General features: G+C 32.9%; 1 protein-coding gene across 1 annotated transcript in view; it reads right to left on the bottom strand.

Moving 5' to 3' along the window:
* Nucleotides 1–2,734: 2,734 nt before the first annotated feature.
* Nucleotides 2,735–25,633, bottom strand: part of mAChR-A (muscarinic Acetylcholine Receptor, A-type) — a 71,470-nt gene continuing 48,571 nt past the window's right edge. The window contains exons 4-5 of the mRNA XM_069831656.1: nucleotides 18,010–18,324; nucleotides 2,735–7,037 (exon numbers count right to left, since the gene is read on the bottom strand). Coding sequence (XP_069687757.1) covers nucleotides 6,351–7,037; nucleotides 18,010–18,324 — 1,002 coding nt within the window. The 3' untranslated portion in view covers nucleotides 2,735–6,350. The remainder of the gene's footprint in view (nucleotides 7,038–18,009; nucleotides 18,325–25,633) is intronic.

Raw genomic sequence — 25,633 nt, 5'->3', positions numbered from 1 at the left:
TCAGTCTTTATTTATTTATCAGATAAATGTGAAGACGCCAAGGTTTGTGAAAGAAGAATCTCTTTTGAGTCGTGAATTCACTTACTTTAGAATCCTCTTCTGTAATATTCACCACCGGTACCATATTTCGAGTGTTTATTATTGCGATTACTTCTATTCACATGTCTATCTTCAATGCAAAATGTGGCTTTAACGTCATTTTCTTTATCAATTAATAATAAAAATTGATTGTGTCTCCTACATTTTATAGTTTAAACTATTGTATGTACTGGTATCTTTTAAATTGCTTATCGTTTATGTTATTTATATTACATTACATACCGGTACCGGTATGTACTAGTGTTTAGTATTCTAATGTGATGCAGGTGAAGGAAGTCTACTGAACAATCTTTTCGTACAAATTCTGAATTTTGCAGTTACTTCACCTGTCGTCATATGTAAAGAACTGTATATTAATATGTATAATGATTCATTATTTAATTGATGAACTAGTGGACTTACTCGTGTTAAATATGAAATATTTGTCCGGCTTACAGCTGTTTCAGTGCTTCACGCATCATCATCAGAGCCTACTAGATCGTGGCGTCATCTCGAACTTCTCTGCCTGTTAGGAGGGTGTGTTTTATTGTTGGAAGGTGTTGAAGTGTGGTGTCAAATAGTGTGTGTGTACTGAAATTGATCTGTGTGTTGAGGATTTGATCGGGGTGTGTTTTAGTGTGTTTGTATATTTCATATTGTTCCAGTGTGTTGAGTTTTTGGTTCTTGGGTTGTGTGTGTAGGATTTCCATGTCCATGTCCTAACAGGCAGAGAAGTTCGAGATGACGCCGCGATCTAGTAGGCTCTGATGATGGTGCGTGAAGCACTGAAACAGCTGTAAGCCGGACAAATATTACATATTTAACACGAGTAAGTCCACTAGTTCATCAATCAGTTATATTCAAGTGTTAAAAGTGGTGTACGCAAGATTCAAAATGGAGATTCATTATTTGTTACTATTTATATTTTTTGTTTCTTCTAAGCAAAGTTTATCTAGTAGTTACATAATTCCATGTTTTATACTTTGCACTGATTGCTGTCATTTGTTGACGATCATTTTTGGTTTCATTTTGGCCAGTGAACCCTTCCCACACAGAATGTATGGACATTGAAAAATAACAGTCTTTTTCCAAACATGATATTTCGAAAACCCTGCTTCCATCAACACTTCATTAGTTTAGAAGTTTAAGCTATTTATTTTTAGTGGGCAGATGTAATATTATTCTGTCTGCTGACATGTTTTGAAAAGCAAGTTTGTTGAAGTATATTTCCAAGTATCCGATCTACAAAACTATCTTCAGCATTAACTTAATATCACAATGACCACATTTTAAGAAATGTTTCGTCTTATTTTCACATGAAAATGATTAACTGGACATAAATATATGCCAAGTTATTTGACACTAATGACTACATTTGAAGAACAAGACCCGTCATACATTTGAAAGCCTTCAACAATTGTACACAGCCATTTGGCTCACGAACTGTTTTGATCACTTTACTACTCGTATGTTTTTTATTTTTGTCAAACGTAAAATGTCACAACTAAATTATTGTTTTTATGACAACTGTAGCTATCACTTTGTGATAGAAGAAATTTTTTGAGCGATAAAATAAATTAGCATGGACGTTGCCAAGTTCCCATGGTTATTTCATCTTTGGTCTTCAAGCTGTTGAGTATGTTAATACTGTTAATACGGAGGACTACCTAACAACACACATAATACTGACTTACACGTAGATTCTGCTTCGTAATGTTCACTTCCAATTTGTGATGTAAGAGATAAATGACGTTTCATGTTTCGTCACTTTTATGAACGACATTCAGATTGTTAATGCAGTAATACAACAAAACATGATATTTATAAATACAATTTATAGAGCTTCTTATATGGGTCGTAAAACATATCAGCTGCACATGTTGACAAGTTTCATATACACAAACATTATGTAATATGAATATGGTTTGTTGTATTCTGCATATACATGCAATGAAACTCTATAGAATAATTTTTTTCGAAGTTATCATATTTCAGTTTAAGAGAACACGTTTTTCTACATGTTCTGAGCCGATTTATAAGTTCATACAGTGCGAATCAAGGGTGAAATATAAATTTTGTTTTCAAGGAAATTTAAGAATTAATGTCAGCCATTACAATGTATCACAAAAGTACAGAACACTATGAAATACTTATTATGATGTTTGGTATTGTTATGAGAAATTAAATTTACCTACTTACTGGTATAGTTGTTTGTTGTAACAAACCAAATGCTTGTAGAACTTTATTTTTTTTTTTGCAGTCATTTTATTCAAGGGTAGGACCTGTTTACTTTGCCTTAAATCTAAGACATGAAAACTCTGATTTTAATTTCGGTAAGTAGTTTCAAATTGTGACACCAGCGAATAGGGATTATAAAGAATGGACACTGAGCGAATTTTCCTGTGTTTTGTTTCTATGTGCGCCAGCGTTTAGTTCTACTTTCAAGCGATAGAGGTTAGTGTAATCGAGCATACGCTACGATAATAATTGAGAATAGAGTTGAGACACTGGATCCAAACATCGCCTACCTTATTGCATAATCCAGTAACGCTTTGCTTCAAATAAATTCAAGTTTCCTTATTTCTCAGTGACGAACTAGTTGTAATAATAATTTTTTGTATTTCAGATATAATAAATTATATTATAAAATAATATAATACATTATAAAATTACCTATCAAATTCGTTTAATATTTGTATATAATATAATATAGGTGGGCTATATGATTTTACTTCTCATAAGAATTTTGTTTTTCCATTTTCAGTGCTATCAAATCATTACATATTTTAATTATTGTTGGGGTCAACGTCTCAACTCTCATTATAAAGGAACTCTAGAGTCAAGACATTACAGTTAATGATGGATTTATTATTTTATGGATCCAATTTATTTTATTTGAGTACATAATGTACCTAGATGTATTAATTGTATGTGTTATCCTAGATCATATATGTAACAGATAACTCCTCGCTACGGTAAAATCGGCAGCACTTTAAAGAGAACAACCGCCAGGATCGCCACCCGTCCGCCATAAACGAACACGAGATGGCAGAACAGTCGCTAATGCAATTAAAATGGGAATTATGACGTGACTCCTTATGTAACAACTAGATGGCAGTGTAGTAAACCTGACAAAAGTTGTTAACCTCAAAGCCTATAAGCCCGACATATCTGTTACATTTATGATCTAGGGTGTTATATTTCCGCTGTGTCGACTGCTAGCTGGTGTGATGTCAGCGCCAACTTTAGGGAGAAAGCAGAATCTCACGCTCTAGCTGGCTTGAAGGTCATTGAAATCAGTCCGGCTACATCAAAGATACCGACGTGAAGTGTCCATTCTTTATAATCCCTATTCGCTGGTGACACAATCAACGATGGAAGATAACCCAAATAGCAGTCTGACAGGAGGCTGAATAGATCTCAGAGCAGAGAGTTAAAAAAAAAAAAAAACAACTCATGCTTTTTGCACAAGATTGTGCTATATTATTTCAATACAGCATAAAATCAAGCATGTTTCAAAAGATTTGTTTGAGCAAAAATAGTACCGATACAGTATGTTCATAAAGTTGGATTTTTAACCTTTAAACAAAATGTTCAGTTTTGCTTGGTTCAAATGTTTCTTGCTATGAATGTCAGATACACGAGTTTCACAAGTCCACAATGTGTTCAGTCATGACAAGCAACTTAAAATGTTTCCTATTTATTTCAACATTAAAGAAATAATTGTAATGTTGGAAATGCTTCGTAACTACAATATCATAGACCATAATATAAATTATTACTTCTGTTCATAGGCTACCGTACTTTTTATTTCCCCTGAACGAGTCCTACATAGCAGAACTTTCAGATTCCATTAATACCAAACATAAAATAAGTTAATTCCATTACAAAACGCGAGTGAAGATTGTAAGTGATGATATCCCACAACATTATTTAACAATATATTAACTTCCACCATTAAAGTATTCTACTTTACACTTATTTCTCGTTTATTATAAACAAAATTTTTATTAGAATGCGTATTTTCCGGGCTAGAGGGCCGTGGTCTGTCGGTGTTACAGTGTTCCTGTGGGTCGACCCGAATCACCGAGCATAGAAGGAACTGCCATCTAGGTTACGTGGACAAGTCAGCTGTAGCCGAGCATGCTTATAATGATGGGGATCACAACATCAGGTTCCAGGACACCGACATCCTAAGCAGTACGCCACACTTCTATGCCAGGTACATCGGGAAGCTATTGAGATTCATAAACACAAAAACAACTTTAATCGTAAGAAGGAAGGACTCAAGGTCAACAAAGCTTGGTCTCTGGCCCTAGAAGCACACACATCAAACCCTTTCTCCGACAATTAGACACTACCACAAACAATCAGAACACCGAAGCCACTAGTGCGGACCGCGGCGACAACAACAGCCCCACACCTTAAATATCGTGCTACCAGTCTCAATGCCAATTCCTGATACACACAGCATATTTCTCCGCACACGTGTACCACGCCACTGAAGATGTCCACCGGAGTAGTGGACGAAACGTTTGGTTGTAACACCGACAGACCACGGCCCTCTAGCCTGGAAAATACCCATCCTATCAACGCCGGGCATGAAAGCCTACATTCCAAAAATTTTTATTGTTTTGATACCGTACTTGTCAAATTATAAATGTATATAACTTTCAAATTTATGAATTATTATGCTGTGATAATAAGCAATTAGGAGAGTTTTATAATCGTAATGTAAAGTTCGAAGTTAGTCAGTCTTCTTATACAAATTTTGAAGTTATATAAGGTTTCTTGCCTTATGTTCTACATTGTTTTGGCTACCTAGGAATATTTACGTAACATGAACTACAAGAAAGATTCTTAATCCTCAACTGTGTAACCAATTATTTGAAATATTTTGCATCTCTTATGCAGATCATGATGGCCAATTCCCTTGTTACACACATGTATGCACATGTCCATGAAATATTAATATTGTACATGGTGATTCACCAAGGTATACCGGCTCTTATGAAACACATTCTTGGTACGGTATCATGTTGAATAAAAATCTGCCCATGCGAACATGAATCCGAGTTTCACATTAATCTATATTATACAAGCTTGAATATTAAGAAAAAGAAGGAAATATAGCAATTGTGTCAACTACAAAAGCACCAAAAGATCAAACTTTTTTTTTCTTCCCGAAATTTCAACTAAATTGCAAGTACTGTATATGTATTGTGTAAAATACAAAATGGTAATGAAACGACTTCTTCCTTGCAGTTGCAAATTTTTTTGTTTTTGTCATTTAGTCTGAAAAAATATCGATAAGATATTTATTTCACATACAACATAAAAAAAAATGGGTACTTTATAAATGATAATATATTTGAATCTGGTGAAGTTCATTGATTATAGTTCACGTGTTAAAAAGTGCTAAAATTAAAAAAAAAAAAAAGGTATATACCTTGGACAGACGGCCCAGTAGTTCAGGAGACACTGATGAAGATTTAACATCACGTTGAAACGGGCCATCTGTCCAAGATATATACCTTTTTTTTTAAATTTTAACACTTTTTAACGTGTGACTAAACAATTTTATGTTTTTAACTGGTGAAGTTGTTGTTCCTTGGCAAAATGAAGTTTACAAAAGTGAAAGAAAATCACTTCCCATTTCAGTGAATCCACTTATACACTTATCTGGGTGATTTTCAGAGATAGTATACAGGCCAATTGGCTCAAAACAACTCTGCTCATTACAAAAGTCTGATTAGAATATATACTGATGCCTAGGAGGCTGTAAAGACTCGGTTGATCTTGTTCACAGTGACGTATTTCTTAAAATATGCAATAATGCGTAACTATTCGAAATCTTAACACATGATTATACCGTATACACTTTTTTTACGCAGAATAAGTTCTGTAAGTGATGGTGTAACTTAGTGAATCACTGAGAACAGTGGTTTTACATCACCAATCAACAATGCAATTAGACTACCTTCAGCTAAACTATCTCTTTCATTTCAGTGGTCTGCCTAATGAACGCGAACAGATCTGAAATAAAGGACAAGTTTCGAGTTCAGACACAATGTGAGGCAATTCTTCAACCATGGGCTTGCAGAAGCGATCCGTACTGCAGCCCTGCTAGTAGTTTCCCAGTGGCAACAGAGGAGGGACTGCCAAACCAAACCATGGGTCTCCTCCTCCACCGACTGGCAAAATGGTGTTCTGTGATGACAGCACCTAAAGTAGTACCATCTTGCTTCTTCCAAAGACAAATATTAAGTTGTTCAATTGTAAAATCCTCTGTTCATGGCACTTCTATTTCGATTGTGCCACTTACACGTAAGGATACGAACATAAGTATGCCTGAAAGAGGCATTACAAAGAGCATAACATACTGGATTGATTGTGCTGTTGATGTAACACAGATAATAAAAGAAGTCCCACAGTTCTTGTGGAATGCAGCCCGTGCAAGCTGTCAACGGCTTCAGAAGCACCAGGATGTTGTAAGGAGTCCATGTGATAATGAATGTCAGAAGAATTGCCGACAAAGTTTTGGCCGCTTTCTTGTCAGCTTTTTTCTCCTGTGTCTTTTTCTTCTTTTTTTGCTGATGTTGCAGCTTGGGTCCTGCATTAGCTAAAAGTGCCTTCGAGCCACTTGCTAACTGTTTGGGGATAATCTTAGCATTGAGCGGTATGCGTATGTCTGGCATCTGAGACGGGCGTCTCGGAATTGCTGGGGAGATTGGGAAGCCACCTGCAGGATGAAGGCTCAGGTTGTAGTCCACGCCCATACTCGTGGCACTATCCACACGCCCCACCAAGCGCTGAGCCCCGCTGCGGATTGGAGTCAAGACGTTGGCTCCTGTGGATACTCCATCGTCAGCGATCATCTTGATGGAAGGTTGATCTGTCACGCCGCTACCATCGCAGCTTGCAGAATCTGGAGGTAGGCGTATCAGTATTGTGTACACCTGTGGGAAGTATTAGGTACCGCATTAGAAACTAGTGAAATCATCACCAAGTTAAGGCTGGTTCACAATAAACCGGGAACGGAAACGACAACGAGAACGAGAACGGAAATAATGTTAAAATAAATGTATTTAAATATGAGCATTCACAAAAGTTCATTGTGAATGCTCACTTTTAAATACACTTATTTCAACAATGTTTCCATTCTAGTTTCCGTTCCCGGTTTATTGTGAACCAGCCTTTATTACTTGGTACATCTCCAGTCAGAGTTTCAACACTACAACTGCAGCTCTCTCCACATAAACAATGATACTGACCTGAAAAATTAAACGTGACTTTATTGGCATAAACAAGTGTTATTATATCAAAAAGAAAAATGTTATTCTATCATATGACTTATTTTAATGTAAATTATATACTTATAAATTTATGTTTTATTTATTAAAACTGTTAACGTTTTCGTCATGCAATATGCTATCTTCAGACACTAATTAGAGATATCTTATGAAAACAAAGTATTGCTATAAAATTGGGAAGTGTAGTTAATGGATATCAAAGTTAAAAATATTAAAATAGTGAAACACTTAAGCGTACCAATTACAATAAAAATTCTTAACTATGCATATTTAATCAAATAACAATGTCAAATTACGTTAAAATATGCTGTAAATTGTATAGTATTCTGTATAGCTCAACTGATTATAAATTGAATTAATCTACTTTATATTAATTGTACAAATTTGTTTAGCTTAATGAAAGTATGCTTGTAAATTGAATTAATCTGCTTATTGTGTATTATATATGTTTTTGTATAGTTTTGGCTGATGAATTGTATATGCTTTAAATTGAATAATAATCTGTATAGCTCTAATGATGAATGTGTTTGTAATTTGAAGTAGTTTGCATGATATGTATTATCAATTTCTGTATATCACAACTGATTGAATTGTTTATGCCTTAAATCGAATTAACTTCCTTGTTTTGTATTATACATATAGCTCAACTTATGAATAATCGTTTGTGTTTGTAAATTTAACAATCTGGATTGGCTACAGTATGTATTGTATACTTTTAGTAGAGCCATCGATGTAGCTCAGTCGGCAGACTCGCTGGACTGCTGATCCGGAGCTGCGTTCGGGTTTGGGTTGGATCCCCCTTTGGTCTCAATGAATGGTTTCTTCCGAGGTTTTCCCCAGCAGTGGGACTGAAGCCGGATGGTCTATGGCGAGTCCTCGGCCTCACTTCATTTCACCCTGTTGGTCTGGTTGGGTTTTTTACGAGGTTTTCCCCAACCACAAGGCAAATGCCAGGTAATCTTTTGGCGAATCCTCGGGCCTCACCTCATCTCACTACATCTCGCCAAAATATTGTAAAAATTGTAAAAACGGTCAAAATTGTAAAATATTGTAAAAAATTGTATAAATTTGTAAAAATGTAACTGTTATATTGTAAAATTTAGACTTGTTCCACATCTTAAAGCTTCATTGCTCATGTAAGATCTATGGAATATAATAAATGAAATGAAATGCAAGATTACTACTTGTCAAATAACTACCATATGGAAAGGTTTTTTGAACAAATATGCAGTTATTTTTTTTGTTAGATAAGTAGCATGAAATTCTAGGGCAGCTAAGTTGCGAGGGATAAAATGAACAATTAATCTTTGAATACCATTACCCAAATTTTGTTAATGTCCTCGTTAGAAAATTTAAGAGACAGGAGAATGGTTTTGGTTAACTTAAATGAAGTTCCCCTAATACCAAAAAGAAGTCCTTTCACTTCCCATATATTAATATTAATTTTATATCTCTCACTAAAGTGAGGAATACATGGATTGTAAATAGACGACTTCTTTTCTTCATTAACATTATTGGCTTGTTGATCATCCTTCTCAGACCGGACAGTGGAGTCGATGGCTATAATGTCTGCTTTTCTGGTTGACCCATTCTCGCCATTTCTCCGTGTTTTGTGTGAAGAAAATGATGAATGTTTTAAACATAAGTAATTATTTCAACTACCTGACATAAAGAAATTTCGTTAGTGTTGCATACTTATGAATATGTGTGAATTTAATTTATCGTTCTTAGTCTTAAAGTCGTCAGAAATATGATGGTATAAATATAATATTTATTGTCAGCCAACTTTACAATATTAGCCATGATGGACCTTTACATTTCTGCTATTTGGTCTATCATGAATTAAACATTTTTTACAGTTTCATATCACTTCATTGCTTATCATTTCCGCTCTAGTTCGTTTCCTCTTCTTCAATTTTATTTAATCGTCTTATCATTTGTTTTATCCCCCTGTCTTGTATATATAAATTTATTTGCTAATTATTTTCCTATTTATTCCTGTTACCCTGTTTTGCTATCTATCTCTTCCTAATCCATTCTCTTCTATTCTATCCCATACCTATACTACCTCCCTTCTGTTCCCCTACTTTCTTATCAATTACCATATACATTCTTTTTTTAATTACGGTATTCGAATATTTTTTATTATCAACTCTCCAATCTATCTACATTCACTTATTGTTGAGTGATTAAATTTACAACTTCTTTACTGTATTAATATTTAGGATTTATCTTAGCTGACTAGTTTCGAACTCTTGTTCTTCATTGTCCAAAGTCTAGGCTTCGAAACTAGTCAGCTAAGATAAGTCCTAAATATTAACATAGTAAAGAAGTTAGAAATTTAATCAATAATATATAAATGTTAAAAGTGTATATAGAAAAATGAACACTTACTGTTTCTAAGCTATTCCCTCCTATAATCATGGCACACATTTTTTCTCTATCCATTTATCATCACTTATTATTTCTAAGCTATTCTCTCCTATATAATTATTTGCATACATTTTCTTTCTCTATTTATCATCATTTATTATTTCTAAGCTATTCTCTCCTATAATCATTGCACACATTTTTTCTCTATCTATTTATCATCACTTATTATTTCTAAGCTATTCTCGCCTATAAATATTTGCATACATTTTTCTTTCTCTATTTATCATCACTTATTATTTCTAAGCTATTCTCTCCTATAATTATTTAGGCCCTACATACTTTCTTCTCTATTTATCATCACTTATTATTTCTAAGATAGCCTATTCTCTTCTTAATTATTTGCATACATTTTCCTTTCTCTATTTATTATTTCTAAGCTATTCTCTCCTATAATTATTTACCTACCTTTTTTCTATTTATCAACATTTATTAATTCTAAGTTATTCTCTACTATAGTTATTTACATAATTTTTCCTCTATTTATCAAAATTTATTATTTCTAAGCTATTCTATCCTATAATTATTTGCATAGCCTACATTTTTCTTTTTCTATTTATCATCATTTATTTCTAAGTTATTCTCTTCTTAATTATTTGCATATAATTTTCTTCCACAATTTATCATCACTTATTATTTCTAAGCTATTCTCTCCTTAATTATTTGCATACATTTTTCTTTCTCTATTTATCATTACTTATTATTTCTAAGCTATTCTCTCCTTAATTATTTGCATACATTTTTCTTTCTCTATTTATCATTACTTATTATTTCTAAGCTATTCTCTCCTTAATTATTTGCATACATTTTTCTTTCTCTATTTATCATTACTTATTACTTCTAAGCTATTCTCTCCTATAATTATTTGCATACATTTTTCTTTCTCTATTTATCATTACTTATTATTTCTAAGCTATTCTCTCCTATAATTATTTGCATACATTTCTCTTTCTCTATTTATCAACATTTATTATTTCTAAGCTATTCTCTCCTATAATTATTTGCATACATTTTTCTTTCTCTATTTATCAACATTTATTATTTCTAAGCTTTTCTCTCCTATAATTATTTGCATACATTTTTCTTTCTCTATTTATCAACATTTATTATTTCTAAGCTATTCTCTCCTATAATTATTTGCATACATTTTTCTTTCTCTATTTATCAACATTTATTATTTCTAAGCTATTCTCTCCTTAATTATTTGCATACATTTTTCTTTCTCTATTTATCATCACTTATTATTTCTAAGCTATTCTCTCCTATAATTATTTGCATACATTTTTCTTTCTCTATTTATCATTTATTATTTCTAAGCTATTCTCTCCTATAATTATTTGCATACATTTTTCTTTCTCTATTTATCAACATATATTATTTCTAAGCTATTCTCGCCTATAATTATTTGCATACATTATTCTTTCTCTATTTATTTCTAAGCTATTCTCTCCTATAATTATTTGCATACATTTTTCTTTCTCTATTTATCATTACTTATTATTTCTAAGCTATTCTCTCCTATAATTATTTGCATACATTTTTCTTTCTCTATTTATCAACATTTATTATTTCTAAGCTATTCTCTCCTATAATTATTTGCATACATTTTTCTTTCTCTATTTATCAACATTTATTATTTCTAAGCTATTCTCTCCTATAATTATTTGCATACATTTTTCTTCCTCTATTTATCAACATTTATTATTTCTAAGCTATTCTCTCCTATAATTATTTGCATACATTTTTCTTTCTCTATTTATCAACATTTATTATCTCTAAGCTATTCTCTCCTTAATTATTTGCATACATTTTTCTTTCTCTATTTATCATCACTTATTATTTCTAAGCTATTCTCTCCTATAATTATTTGCATACATTTTTCTTTCTCTATTTATCAACATTTATTATTTCTAAGCTATTCTCTCCTATAATTATTAGCATACATTTTTCTTTCTCTATTTATCAACATTTATTATTTCTAAGCTATTCTCGCCTATAATTATTTGCATACATTTTTCTTTCTCTATTTATCAACATTTATTATTTCTAAGCTATTCTCTCCTATAATTATTTGCATACATTTTTCTTTCTCTATTTATCAACATTTATTATTTCTAAGCTATTCTCTCCTATAATTATTTGAATACATTTTTCTTTCTCTATTTATCAACATTTATTATTTCTAAGCTATTCTCTCCTATAATTATTTCAATACATTTTTCATTCTCTGTTTATCAACATTTATTATTTCTAAGCTATTCTCTCCTATAATTATTTGAATACATTTTTCTTTCTCTATTTATCAACACTTATTATTTCTAAGCTATTCTCTCCTATAAATATTTGCATACATTTTCTTTCTCTATTTATCAACATTTATTATTTCTAAGCTATTCTCTCCTATAATTATTTGAATACATTTTTCTTTCTCTATTTATCAACATTTATTATTTCTAAGCTATTCTCTCCTATAATTATTTGCATACATTTTTCTTTCTCTATTTATCAACATTTATTATTTCTAAGCTATTCTCTCCTATAATTATTTCAATACATTTTTCTTTCTCTGTTTATCAACATTTATTATTTCTAAGCTATTCTCTCCTATAATTATTTGAATACATTTTTCTTTCTCTATTTATCAACACTTATCATTTCTAAGCTATTCTCTCCTATAATTATTTGCATACATTTTTCTTTCTCTATTTATCAACATTTATTATTTCTAAGCTATTCTCTCCTATAAATATTTGCATACATTTTCTTTCTCTATTTATCATCACTTATTATTTCTAAGGCTATTCTCACCTATAATTATTTGCATACATTTTTCTTTCCCTATTTATCAACATTTATTATTTCTAAGCTATTCTCTCCTATAATTATTTGCATACATTTTCTTTCTCTATTTATCATCACTTATTATTTCTAAGGCTATTCTCGCCTATAATTATTTGCATACATTTTTCTTTCTCTATTTATCAACATTTATTATTTCTAAGCTATTCTCTCTAATAATTATTTGCATACATTTTTCTTTCTCTATTTATCATTACTTATTATTTCTAAGCTATTCTCTCCTATAATTATTTGCATACATTTCTCTTTCTCTATTTATCAACATTTATTATTTCTAAGCTATTCTCTCCTATAATTATTTGCATACATTTTTCTTTCTCTATTTATCAACATTTATTATTTCTAAGCTATTCTCTCCTTAATTATTTGCATACATTTTTCTTTCTCTATTTATCATCACTTATTATTTCTAAGCTATTCTCTCCTATAATTATTTGCATACATTTTTCTTTCTCTATTTATCATTTATTATTTCTAAGCTATTCTCTCCTATAATTATTTGCATACATTTTTCTTTCTCTATTTATCAACATATATTATTCCTAAGCTATTCTCGCCTATAATTATTTGCATACATTTTTCTTTCTCTATTTATTTCTAAGCTATTCTCTCCTATAATTATTTGCATACATTTTTCTTTCTCTATTTATCATTACTTATTATTTCTAAGCTATTCCCTCCTATAATTATTTGCATACATTTTTCTTTCTCTATTTATCAACATTTATTATTTCTAAGCTATTCTCTCCTATAATTATTTGCATACATTTTTCTTTCTCTATTTATCAACATTTATTATTTCTAAGCTATTCTCTCCTATAATTATTTGCATACATTTTTCTTTCTCTATTTATCAACATTTATTATTTCTAAGCTATTCTCTCCTTAATTATTTGCATACATTTTTCTTTCTCTATTTATCATCACTTATTATTTCTAAGCTATTCTCTCCTATAATTATTTGCATACATTTTTCTTTCTCTATTTATCAACATTTATTATTTCTAAGCTATTCTCTCCTATAATTATTAGCATACATTTTTCTTTCTCTATTTATCAACATTTATTATTTCTAAGATATTCTCGCCTATAATTATTTGCATACATTTTTCTTTCTCTATTTATCAACATTTATTATTTCTAAGCTATTCTCTCCTATAATTATTTGCATACATTTTTCTTTCTCTATTTATCAACATTTATTATTTCTAAGCTATTCTCTCCTATAATTATTTGAATACATTTTTCTTTCTCTATTTATCAACATTTATTATTTCTAAGCTATTCTCTCCTATAATTATTTCAATACATTTTTCTTTCTCTGTTTATCAACATTTATTATTTCTAAGCTATTCTCTCCTATAATTATTTGAATACATTTTTCTTTCTCTATTTATCAACACTTATTATTTCTAAGCTATTCTCTCCTATAAATATTTGCATACATTTTCTTTCTCTATTTATCAACATTTATTATTTCTAAGCTATTCTCTCCTATAATTATTTGAATACATTTTTCTTTCTCTATTTATCAACATTTATTATTTCTAAGCTATTCTCTCCTATAATTATTTGCATACATTTTTCTTTCTCTATTTATCAACATTTATTATTTCTAAGCTATTCTCTCCTATAATTATTTCAATACATTTTTCTTTCTCTGTTTATCAACATTTATTATTTCTAAGCTATTCTCTCCTATAATTATTTGAATACATTTTTCTTTCTCTATTTATCAACACTTATTATTTCTAAGCTATTCTCTCCTATAATTATTTGCATACATTTTTCTTTCTCTATTTATCAACATTTATTATTTCTAAGCTATTCTCTCCTATAAATATTTGCATACATTTTCTTTCTCTATTTATCATCACTTATTATTTCTAAGGCTATTCTCACCTATAATTATTTGCATACATTTTTCTTTCTCTATTTATCAACATTTATTATTTCTAAGCTATTCTCTCCTATAATTATTTGCATACATTTTCTTTCTCTATTTATCATCACTTATTATTTCTAAGGCTATTCTCGCCTATAATTTTTTGCATACATTTTTCTTTCTCTATTTATCAACATTTATTATTTCTAAGCTATTCTCTCTAATAATTATTTGCATACATTTTTCTTTCTCTATTTATCATCACTTATTATTTCTAAAGCTATTCTCGCCTATAATTATTTGCATACATTTTTCTTTGTCTATTTATCAACATTCATTATTTCTAAGCTATTCTCTCCTATAATTATTTGCATACATTTTCTTTCTCTATTTATCATCACTTATTATTTCTAAGGCTATTCTCGCCTATAATTATTTGCATACATTTTTCTTTCTCTATTTATCAACATTTATTATTTCTAAGGTATTCTCTCCTATAATTATTTGCATACTTTTTTCTTCTCTATATTTTTCCTCACTTCCATCAATTCCACAAATGCATAGCTTCTGCAAGTTCAGCGAGCACTATTTTACATTCCAGACGTCCCACACTGCTTGCGGACGTGTACACACTCTCGACCATGCATCACTTGCAAACAGCCGTCACTAATCTTGACGTTGATCAATAGACGACGCATCACCTAATGATATCGTGTACGTGAGGCTTCGGTCTCAAAATTCGTAAGTTTAGCGCTGAGCATGACTTGCTTTGGAAACGAAGTAAAGCTGGGGCTTCAATAAATTTTCTTTTAAGGGTGCAGTACCCAAACATCTCAGGGATTTAGAAATTTTGTGCTTACATGTTCCGTTTAGAGCATTGGTTTTTCACATCCAATTTCCTTACCAAATTCAGCAAATTCAAATAAAATTTTCGGAGACATAGTATGTCACGTAGATTTGCCTTAAGTACTCTCTTTTTGATTTCCATTATCCTATCAATTCTACAACTCTATCTCACTATCATCTCCCCAAGAGGAAATTCCGACCTTGTTACTAAGTTCTATAATACATAATAGAGGCTCCATATCCTGTATTTTTTCGAAAGTAACGCATAATTACAATTAAAATTGAATGAGCCGATTTCGGACAAAAATCTCAGACAAAACGTCAAATATTATATTTATAAAGAAAGAATATGAACATTTTTATGTCTCTGGTATGTCAATGCCCTCTAAATTTCGCTTCTATTTTACTCGCAGTTGACTGAGAAACAGATTACACTTCATTTTGCCGTATGCTTCGGTAGTTATTGCGGCTTTAACTACTATAATTATATAGTGTGATCACTAAGGAGCGGATTCCTATGTAATTAAATATTTTTCTTACGTGTGATAAAACACAATTCCGAATGTCAAGTTTCAAGTTTAAAACCCGAATTTTATTTCACATAAAAACACATATTTTCAAAAAAAATTATGTAAATACATATTTTCAGGAAATCTATTATAAACACACAAATCTTGGAGTTTTTTACTTAAATCATTTTTTTACAAGAACTTTTAAGTATTTTAAAACTAAATCAATTATATCACTCAGAAATACGTTACCGGTATCTTTTTAAGAATTCTTGGTTGCTTCGTGTTTCTATGGGCTGTGTGGTGTAACCGTGATACATTTTTGTAATAGTATCGCCTCAAGTTCTGAGAACTGCTAGGTAGCATATCAGTGTTAGTATTAGAGAATAAATTAACATGGACAAGAAGGAGAGATTTTGCAACACATAATTAGGAATGTTTATTGTTGCTGAAGATGATTTCATTCCGCGCTTTGTTTGTGAAACACAACGGATAAGAGCTCGGGTATAAACATTATTTAATTTAAACAAATCTCTCGCCTCTCGCTCATGCCTATGAAGTGAGGAAATACATCTTGTTGTGATTCCCCGTTATCGGACCATAAGCATAAGCTGTCTAGTGTAGACGTGGTGGCGTCGCTATAGGAAGCTTTTCTCCGACATTGTCAGTCAGTAGCTAGAAACATTTTTTACGTTAATACGTGTGTATATTAGCCTCTTAAGACGCCTAAAATGAAATCGAGTTTAAGATCGCGTCTACAGCAATATGTAGATGAATTTAAGATCATTTTTACTACCTACGGAAAAGTGTTATTTTGCCAACCATGTGGTAAGTCAGTAAGTGCAGATCAGAGCTCTCAGGTAACCCAACATTTGTCTGGAAACAAGCACATTGCCGCTGCTTCACATGTGCATTCACGGCAAAACAGTGGATATAAAAAAGTGTAAAGTTGGTCAAGTATTGGAGGGTATGCCTGCAGGTGAAATTGACGGTGTAGGTGTTTGTGACATTCCTCTCTTTAAATATGCACGTCTGACGTCCTGTGATGTGGAAAGATCTTTTTCACAGTATGAGTCGTTGTTCAGAGATAATGGGCATGCATTTGTGATGGAGAATTTGGAAATGACCTTTGTTGTTCACTGCAATTCTCGGACAACTACCGGTACTAGCAACTGATACTCAAGTGTGATTGGTGAGTACCTAGTAACATTTTTTTTTCAAGCTAAGTAAGGTATTTTTGTCATATTAAAAAAAAAATATTTTGTGCTAGATCGTGCGTATTTGCCTGGTTTCCGCACAAAACCAATACACGGTAAGTGTGAAATACCACATTCAGTATTCCCAACGTAACACACATAACAATTTCCCTATTCTTACCGCTTAAGCGTCATATTCATTTTACTGCTTTAGGCTTTTAACATATTATTTTTAAAGACGTTCAATATAGTAATAATTATAAATTGGAAACTTACCATTGCAATTTCACCTAAATTGGAATGTTAATTATTATTTTTAAATATTTGCAAAAATTAAGTAAACTCTACAACTCCACTAAAGTTACTGCATTTCGTGATGCATGTAACATTAAGGAAGCCGTTTGTTTTAAGTTCGCATTTATAGACTGGGGGGAAAAAAAGACAGACTTATATCACAGCCTGCTGGAGTATAGTAAACACAGAAAACATTTTATAGGAACAATGTTGAAGATAGATATATTTGTTTTCCAATGTTGCCGTCATTGAACAGAAACCAAGATGGAGATTTCATTGCAGCTAATTAGAATTTCGTCTTTCAGGTATGTAATAAACGATCTTCGCACAAAATAATGTACGATACACGAGCGGTATGTTTGTTTTCATGTTCTCGGAAATTAAAAAAGCTCAACTACGTTTCGCTTTTTCAATCTTTTCCTCGAACATGAAAACGTCAACATACCGCTCTTGTAACGCATATTACTATTTTTTATTTTTAGCAAATATTTTCGTACTTTTTAGCACATAAAAATAAATATATTTAAATTTTTTTAGCACAAAAAAATCCGCTCCCTAGTGATGACGATGCATTAGCAAGGGCTGCTCTCGTGACTCACCGAGTCGCTGGAGACGGAGCGCGCGGCGAGCCGACTGGAGGCCGGAAGACTGCGGGAGTCGTAGTGGTGCACGAGGTGCTGGCGCGTGGGGGTCTGCTGCTGCTGCACCGAGGTGTAGGGGTCGCGGATCACGTTGAGCGAGGTGCAGCGCGACACGCTGGACTGCAGGGGCGTCTCCACGGACACGGGCGTGGCATACCCCATGTCGCTCGGCGTGTCCTCGTAGTCGGGGTCCATGGCGTCCTCTTCGCGGCCGGAGTGCCACCACGCCACGCACCAGTCCCGTATCCACGCCCACGTCAGCGGCCGCGCTTTCTGCACAACCAAATTGAACATTACTAATGAGATGTACTGCTACTATCGGCGACTTTCAGACGATACAATATCTCTTTCAGATGTTGGGCTTTCCCTGTATCAATACTAATATTCTCTCACATGGCGATCCACTCTGACCAGGTAGTCAATGCGATGTAGGGCCGATGCAGGGACAATATTGCAGAACAAGTAAAAAACAAGGCACAAATACTCAGTTCCGTGAAATTGATATAAATCTGCGCACGCACTCACACGCGCACACACACCACACAAACACACACACAAACACACACACACACACACAAGAACACACATACAAAAACACACACACAAGAACACATACACAAGAACACGCACACACAAGAACACACACACAAAACACACACACAAGAACACACACACACAAAACACACACACACACAAAAACACACACACACACAAGAACACATACACAAAAACACATACACACAAAAACACACAAGAACACACACACAAAAACACATACACACAAAAACACACACACACAAGAACATACACACAAAAACACACACACACAAGAACATACACACAAAAACACACATACACAAGAACACACACAAAAACACACACACAAGAACACACACACACAAGAACACACACACACACAAACATACACACACATACAAGAACACACACACACACAAGAATACACACAAAAACACACAGCCACAAGAACACACACACACAAAAAACACACACACACAAGAACACATACACACAAAAAGCACACACACAAGAACACACACACACAAGAACACACACACACACAAGAACACATACACACAAGAACACACACACAAAAACACATACACACAAAAACACACACACACAAAAACACATACACACAAAAACACACACACACACAAGAACATACACACAAAAACACACACACAAGAACACACACACAAAAACACACACACAAGAACACACACACAAAAACACACGCACACAAGAACACACACACAAAAACACACACACAAGAACACACACACACAAACATATGCACACAAGAACACACACACAAAAACACACACACACATACAAGAACACACACACAAGAATACACACAAAAACACACACACACAAGAACACATACACACAAGAACACACACACACAAGAACACACACACAAGAACATACACACACAAAAACACACACACACAAGAACACACACACACACACAAGAACACACACACACAGAAACAAAAAAAAACACAAAAAACACACACACACACAAACACAATTATCGGGAATTATGAAAACAAAAGGACAAAATAATTTAAATATCACTAGAACATAAAAAATGTGAATACGTGGAAACGTGCAATACAACACTTGTCATAATAGTAAGTTAGTTTGGCAACTCGTCAGAAGATAATTTTCTAACTTGGATTTGAAAGATTTCAATGTTCGGCAGCCCTTGACTTCAGGCGGCAGAGAGTTCCAGTGACGAGAGGTAGCAATAGTGAAAGATGAGGAATACAGAGATGATCTGTGAAGTCGAATTTGTAGCGTGTTATCACTTTGTGATCGATATTATGATAGCGAGAGTATGAAAACGGGCGAATAAATAAGAGGGGGATGAAGTGTGCATAATTCGATATAAGAGAGAAAGCGAATTCAGATTTCTCCTCTCATGTAACCTAAGCCATGATAACTTCTCGAAAGAAGTGAGATATGATCATAGTATCGAACATTACAAATGAAGCGGAAGCACGTGTTATGAACACGCTGTAGTTTCTGAGCGAAATCAATCCTGAGATCACTGACAAAACGTCGCAATAATCGAAGTGAGGTAGAATGAGTGTCTGTACCAGGGTCTGTTTTAATTTAGATGGATAATGATACAATCTTTTAGGGAATGGAGAATAGAAAATGCTTTCTTACATGTATATTTAATATGTGTATCCCAATTGAGATTAGATTCGAAATGCACTCCGAGATTTTTTAAGGTAGAGCTAAACGGGACGATTTTTTTTATTCAGTTTCACAGGTGGAATACTCGGGCCGTTGACATCAGGAATTAATATATGGTTCGCGAACAGAATAGCCTGTGATTTACATGTGTTTAGGTTAAGTCCAAATTGTTGAGACCAGGAAGAGATGGAATCAAGATCTTCATTAAGACTATTAATGCTGTCATTTTAATGGAACATTATTCTCTATCGGTTCGCCAAAAATTAATTGATATGTTTAGGGAACGTTGGATTGGACGAGGAGGTCTCCACGTTCACCGAACCTTTTTTTCTTGTACGGAGAAGGGACCCCAAGTCTTGCATTGCAGCCTGATGCTTATTGTGCGTACCATTCCTATTCTATGACTGATTGGTTAGCTGAACGGCCGCGCTGTTGTACAAGTGCAGCACGTCATATTGTGAACTGAACCCGGGCTATGGTGTAGATGATAATGTGTGAATCAATGTTGGCGAAATGAGTCCGAGGTCCAACGCCGAAAATTATCCAGCAATTATAGCTACTTCAATTTGCCAATGGAAAATCTCGGAAAAAATCCCAACCAAGTAACTTGTCCCAATCAGGATTTGAACCCGGTTCCGCTCGTTTCACGGCCAGGCGCGCTAACCGTTACTCCACAGCGGTGGGCTTCACCGGACCTTACACCTCTTTGATTTTTGCAATGAGGTTAACAAGGAGAGGACACGCTCTGTATATCACCGAATTAAATAAGATTGTGTGAGATGAAAGTACAAGACGTACTGTTTAAAGTCATACCGGGTATGGGTGGCCAATGACCCCTCGTTTTGGAAATATTGGCTATTGTTTGTGACATATTTCCGTTAAGTGCCTAATAAGGAAGCATTAGACTATGCCTTCTCATGTTTTGAACCTTGATATTATTATTATTATTATTACTATTATTATTACTATTATTATTATTATTATTATTATTATTATTATTATTATTATAACCAAAAGGACAATTTTATTTGGCCCATGAGTGCAACTTCAAGTATATGAACTCACTTCTAAATTCGGAAATATATGTGTAACACGTTCTTCATCAGGAAAGCTGACATCTCAACTCCATAAGCAATACCTGGAGAAAGTAATAAAGACATATATGTGAAAGAGCAGCCATTTCTTCTAATTTTGGACTCGTGGGAAGGGCAGGTAAATCCTTCTTTGTATGACGAAATATTTGCAAATGAAAAAAATGAAGTAACGTGCAACTTTAAAGTGATTTCACCCAAAAGTATTGGATTATGCCAGTCCTGCAATGTTTATTTTTTTAGAAAGGTGAAGATTTTTATAAAATATTTGCAAAATAGGTATTTCGTTTTACAAACTGGACGACAAATTGCTTCAAGGGAGGATGATCTCAAAATTCACTCCTTAATTCACTTTCAGTTGTCAGCTCCTTATTCAAAGCCATAATGAAATATGCTGGTATGCATCAAAATTAATAAACGGACGAGAAGTGTTTGTGAATGTGAAGGATGTCTTTTTCGCAGCAGAAGTGCGAAAAAATGTGTGTGAATGTGGACAACCTTCTTTCATTTGCTGTGCATGGTGCAGGAAATATGTATGTTTTGTGTGTTTTTATGACGTTTATCATAATGAATCATGCACAAAATGAAGTGGACTAGAAACGGAACAGACACCAGTGACCTGCCTACGTGAGCAATATTTCATTGTTTATCCTTTACAATACAATGTTAGTTAATTGGTAATTTGTTTAAAACATGACGAAGCGTTCAGTACGTTGAGAAATATGATATATGTAAATAGATTACTGTGATCACACTATTAATCATTATTAAAAGAAAAAGATTATAGGACCAATTAAGATTCGAACTCAGGTTGCCTGGATAACAACTCAGCACCCAACCAAATGAGCTAAGCTTTTACACAATCTAACGCTTCCCTATTAGGCATGTAACGGAAGTATGTCACAAACAATAGCCAATATTTCCAAAACGAGAGGTCATTGGCCACCCATACCAGGTATGACTTTAAACAGTACGTCTTGTACTTTCATCTCACACAATCTTATTTCATTCGGTGATATACAGAGTGTGTCCTCTCCTTGTAAGTGAAAGAAAAGGGTTTCAGATAAAGCTTGAAACGTCTTGAAGGAAAGATTCGTCAACGCCATACAAAACATTCCACCAGCTACACGTTTGTAAGTGAACCATGAAACTTTCCATCATGAAAGACATTGTCTTCGAGTGAACGGAAGACGTTTTGAATATGAACGATAACCGTTAGTTCCTAAATGGATGTTAGTTATACATCACACAAACATCCTAGAAATCGCCGTACTAGGTAGGCAACTTCTTCACCATAGTTGTAATGCGGAAGAATTGCATAAAGGCTACATATTTGGCATACGACTTTTGAGTCACACGACATGATAGGCTTAACGTTTATACTACCTGTTGTTTTAACACAGTTATAATTACATTACCTACCTTCTAGACAAACAATAACTCTATTACTATGAACGGAAATCGTTCAAAAATTCTATTTTGGATATTCGCCAAGGAACTACTTCTTAACGAAAGGACGACTATAATGTTTTTACTTAGCTTTTAAGTTATTTATGACGAGCTCGAAGTTGGATTGTGATGATAGATTAGAGAATTAAAGATAAGTATAATTTATAAAGAAGATTATTATACAATTTAGATTTCGCTCTATTTTCATGACAGTAATTTTACGAAGTAATTCATGGACCGATATCAATGCTAGATTAGCAACACCATCATACTTAGGAAGGACTGATCATATTAGGAAGTTTAAATGTAGAAAACAAAGAACGGACGTGGCAAAATTTTCTTTTGTTAACCGCACAATAGTAGACTGGAACAGCTTACCTGCGGCAATCTTTCAGGGTGATCCTCTTAAAATCAATATATTTAAGGAAAGGTTGAGAAGATTAGACTGAAAATTTAATTGGAAGTGCAGTGTAATTATTTAAGTTGTGTCATGTACTTAATTGAATTGATATATAATTAATTAAGTTGATATGTAATTATTAAGTTGATATGTAATTAATTAAGATGATATGTGATTTAGTTGATATGTAAATAAATTAAGGTGATATGTAATTAATTAAGATGATATGTAAATAATTAAGGTGATATGTAATTATTTAAATTGGTAATAGTTGGGTGAAATAGAAGTACTTATAAGTTAGATTTACTTTTGCTTATCGTAGGCGTTATTATAGAATAGTTTTTAATTATAGTCCTAGGTTTATTGCAGCTACTATTTATAGATTTACGTTTATTTTATTTTATTTCATTTAGGTTTATTTTATTTTATTTCATATTGTAATTATTGTATATTATATATCACTGCCACCGGGTGTATACCCAATTGTAGTGTTAATAAATACATACATTGGCTACATACATATAAAGTATAGATATTTTTCAGTTCCGAATTCTTTCCTGAAGAAGTTTTCAGTCATATGAAGTATAACAATAGGGTAAAGGTTGGTAATATTGTGATACTAATAATATTACTATAGTTCTTTTTGAGACTTTTTTTTATAATTTTCTGAGCGAGAGGAAGATCGGTTTTTTGCGTCAACGTATTGAGGGAATGTTCGTAGACAAGTTGCTACACAAAACCGGTCCTTCTCTCGCTTAGTAAAATTGTAAAAAATTCTCAAAAAAGTACTATCACAATATTACCAACATTTACCCTACTTATCCTCTTATAAGAAAAAGTGAGAGGGTATTAATCGAATCCGTATCATTGCGTGAGACACTGTATATGCTATTGGTGATTTTTATTGCTAGCATGGTTCAGATTGTAAATGTTTGGGATTTTAAATAACTTTTGATATTACTTTTAATTTCTGTCTTCATACTCCCCGCATTTAAATTTAACAAGGCGGAGCCTTCTCGTTAATTACTTCATAATATCTCTCTTTATACTCAGGGCACTTATTAATCATCCCATTTATGCGCGAATAGTAAAGAATTATTATTCATTTTGATGCCACATTCATTTTTTTTCCTTCATGCTTTATCACGGCTGGCTGGATTCGAAACTACTTTAAGAACATAATAACTTCAGCCATCCAAAGCCTACTGCAATTAATTACGTCACCATGTTAACAGACGTGTGATCAGATTTCTCTAACTTTAAATCCACAAATTTTTAACATTAAAATAATGTATTCTTTTGTTCTACTTTCGTAACAGCTGAAGTTACGATAATTTCGAAAAACAATCAGTATAGATGTTTTTAAGCTCTAATTTATTTTTGCCTGAAGAAGTTTTCAATTAGGCGTATAATTGCATAAGTGATAATTTATATGGCAAGAACGTTCTCGAAGTCGCATTATCTGTACTATTCCATGTAAGGTGGGTGCTCCTGTTATGGCCATGTTCCTGATATGGCTACCACCCTATTGTGAGTTTGTTAACCAAAAAATCCGCTAAATTGCAGCAGCATCCAGTGAAAGGGCATCCTGGTATGTCACTTGATCGTTTTTCATCCAGTCAGGTTGAGCAATATGGCGTCAGTTGCCTGTTTTGCGGTTTTCATGTGACCTCTTCTTATTTTTCTCTGGTAAGTCACCTTTGTTTTATGCATGTTTTTCAAAGACTTGTTTAATGAAAACCATCGTACTCCATTCAGTTTTTAATGTTCTGTTCATTGGTGTCGTAGTTGATGGCGTATCTTTTACGAGTTGTTCATAATCAAACGATTTTCGTGAAAGCTTACCTGCTCCTGATATGGCCATATCAAATGCACCATGGCCATATCAAGTTCATTTCACTTTTATTTTTTCACCTGATAAATTTACATGCCTTATAGGTGGGATTACGCAAAAATTTTGTCTTTTAAGAAAAACAACTTAATTTTTTTTTGGGAAAACCTGTTTTGACTACACTTTTGCATTATAAAAAAGATTATTAAGTGTCATTTTTATTCATTTTACACCAAAATTATTTAATTTTAACACAACTGCGCTATCAAACTGAAAACAATCACATTTGTAGAACATGGAACAAGGGTGGCCATATCATGTGCACATGTTCCTGATATGGCCACTAGGTAGACTTTTGGAATTTGGGACTTTTTGGACAATTAAAGCTATTTTTATGGGGAAAGAAAATTGTTTTAAGAAAGTCCATTAGACTGAGAACGAGTAAGAAAAAAGTGGTTTACATTTTTTTTTCAAAATGGCGACTAGAAAAATTCTCAAACCTTAGCATGGTCATATCAGGGACACCTACCTTATGAAATTATTTTATATAAGGAACACAATCATAAAATAAATTGTTAAAAG

This window comes from Periplaneta americana, chromosome 7 (genome assembly GCF_040183065.1).
Source record: "Periplaneta americana isolate PAMFEO1 chromosome 7, P.americana_PAMFEO1_priV1, whole genome shotgun sequence".
Taxonomy (NCBI): Eukaryota; Metazoa; Arthropoda; class Insecta; order Blattodea; family Blattidae; genus Periplaneta; species Periplaneta americana.
This window is presented reverse-complemented; position numbering and strand designations above follow the sequence as displayed.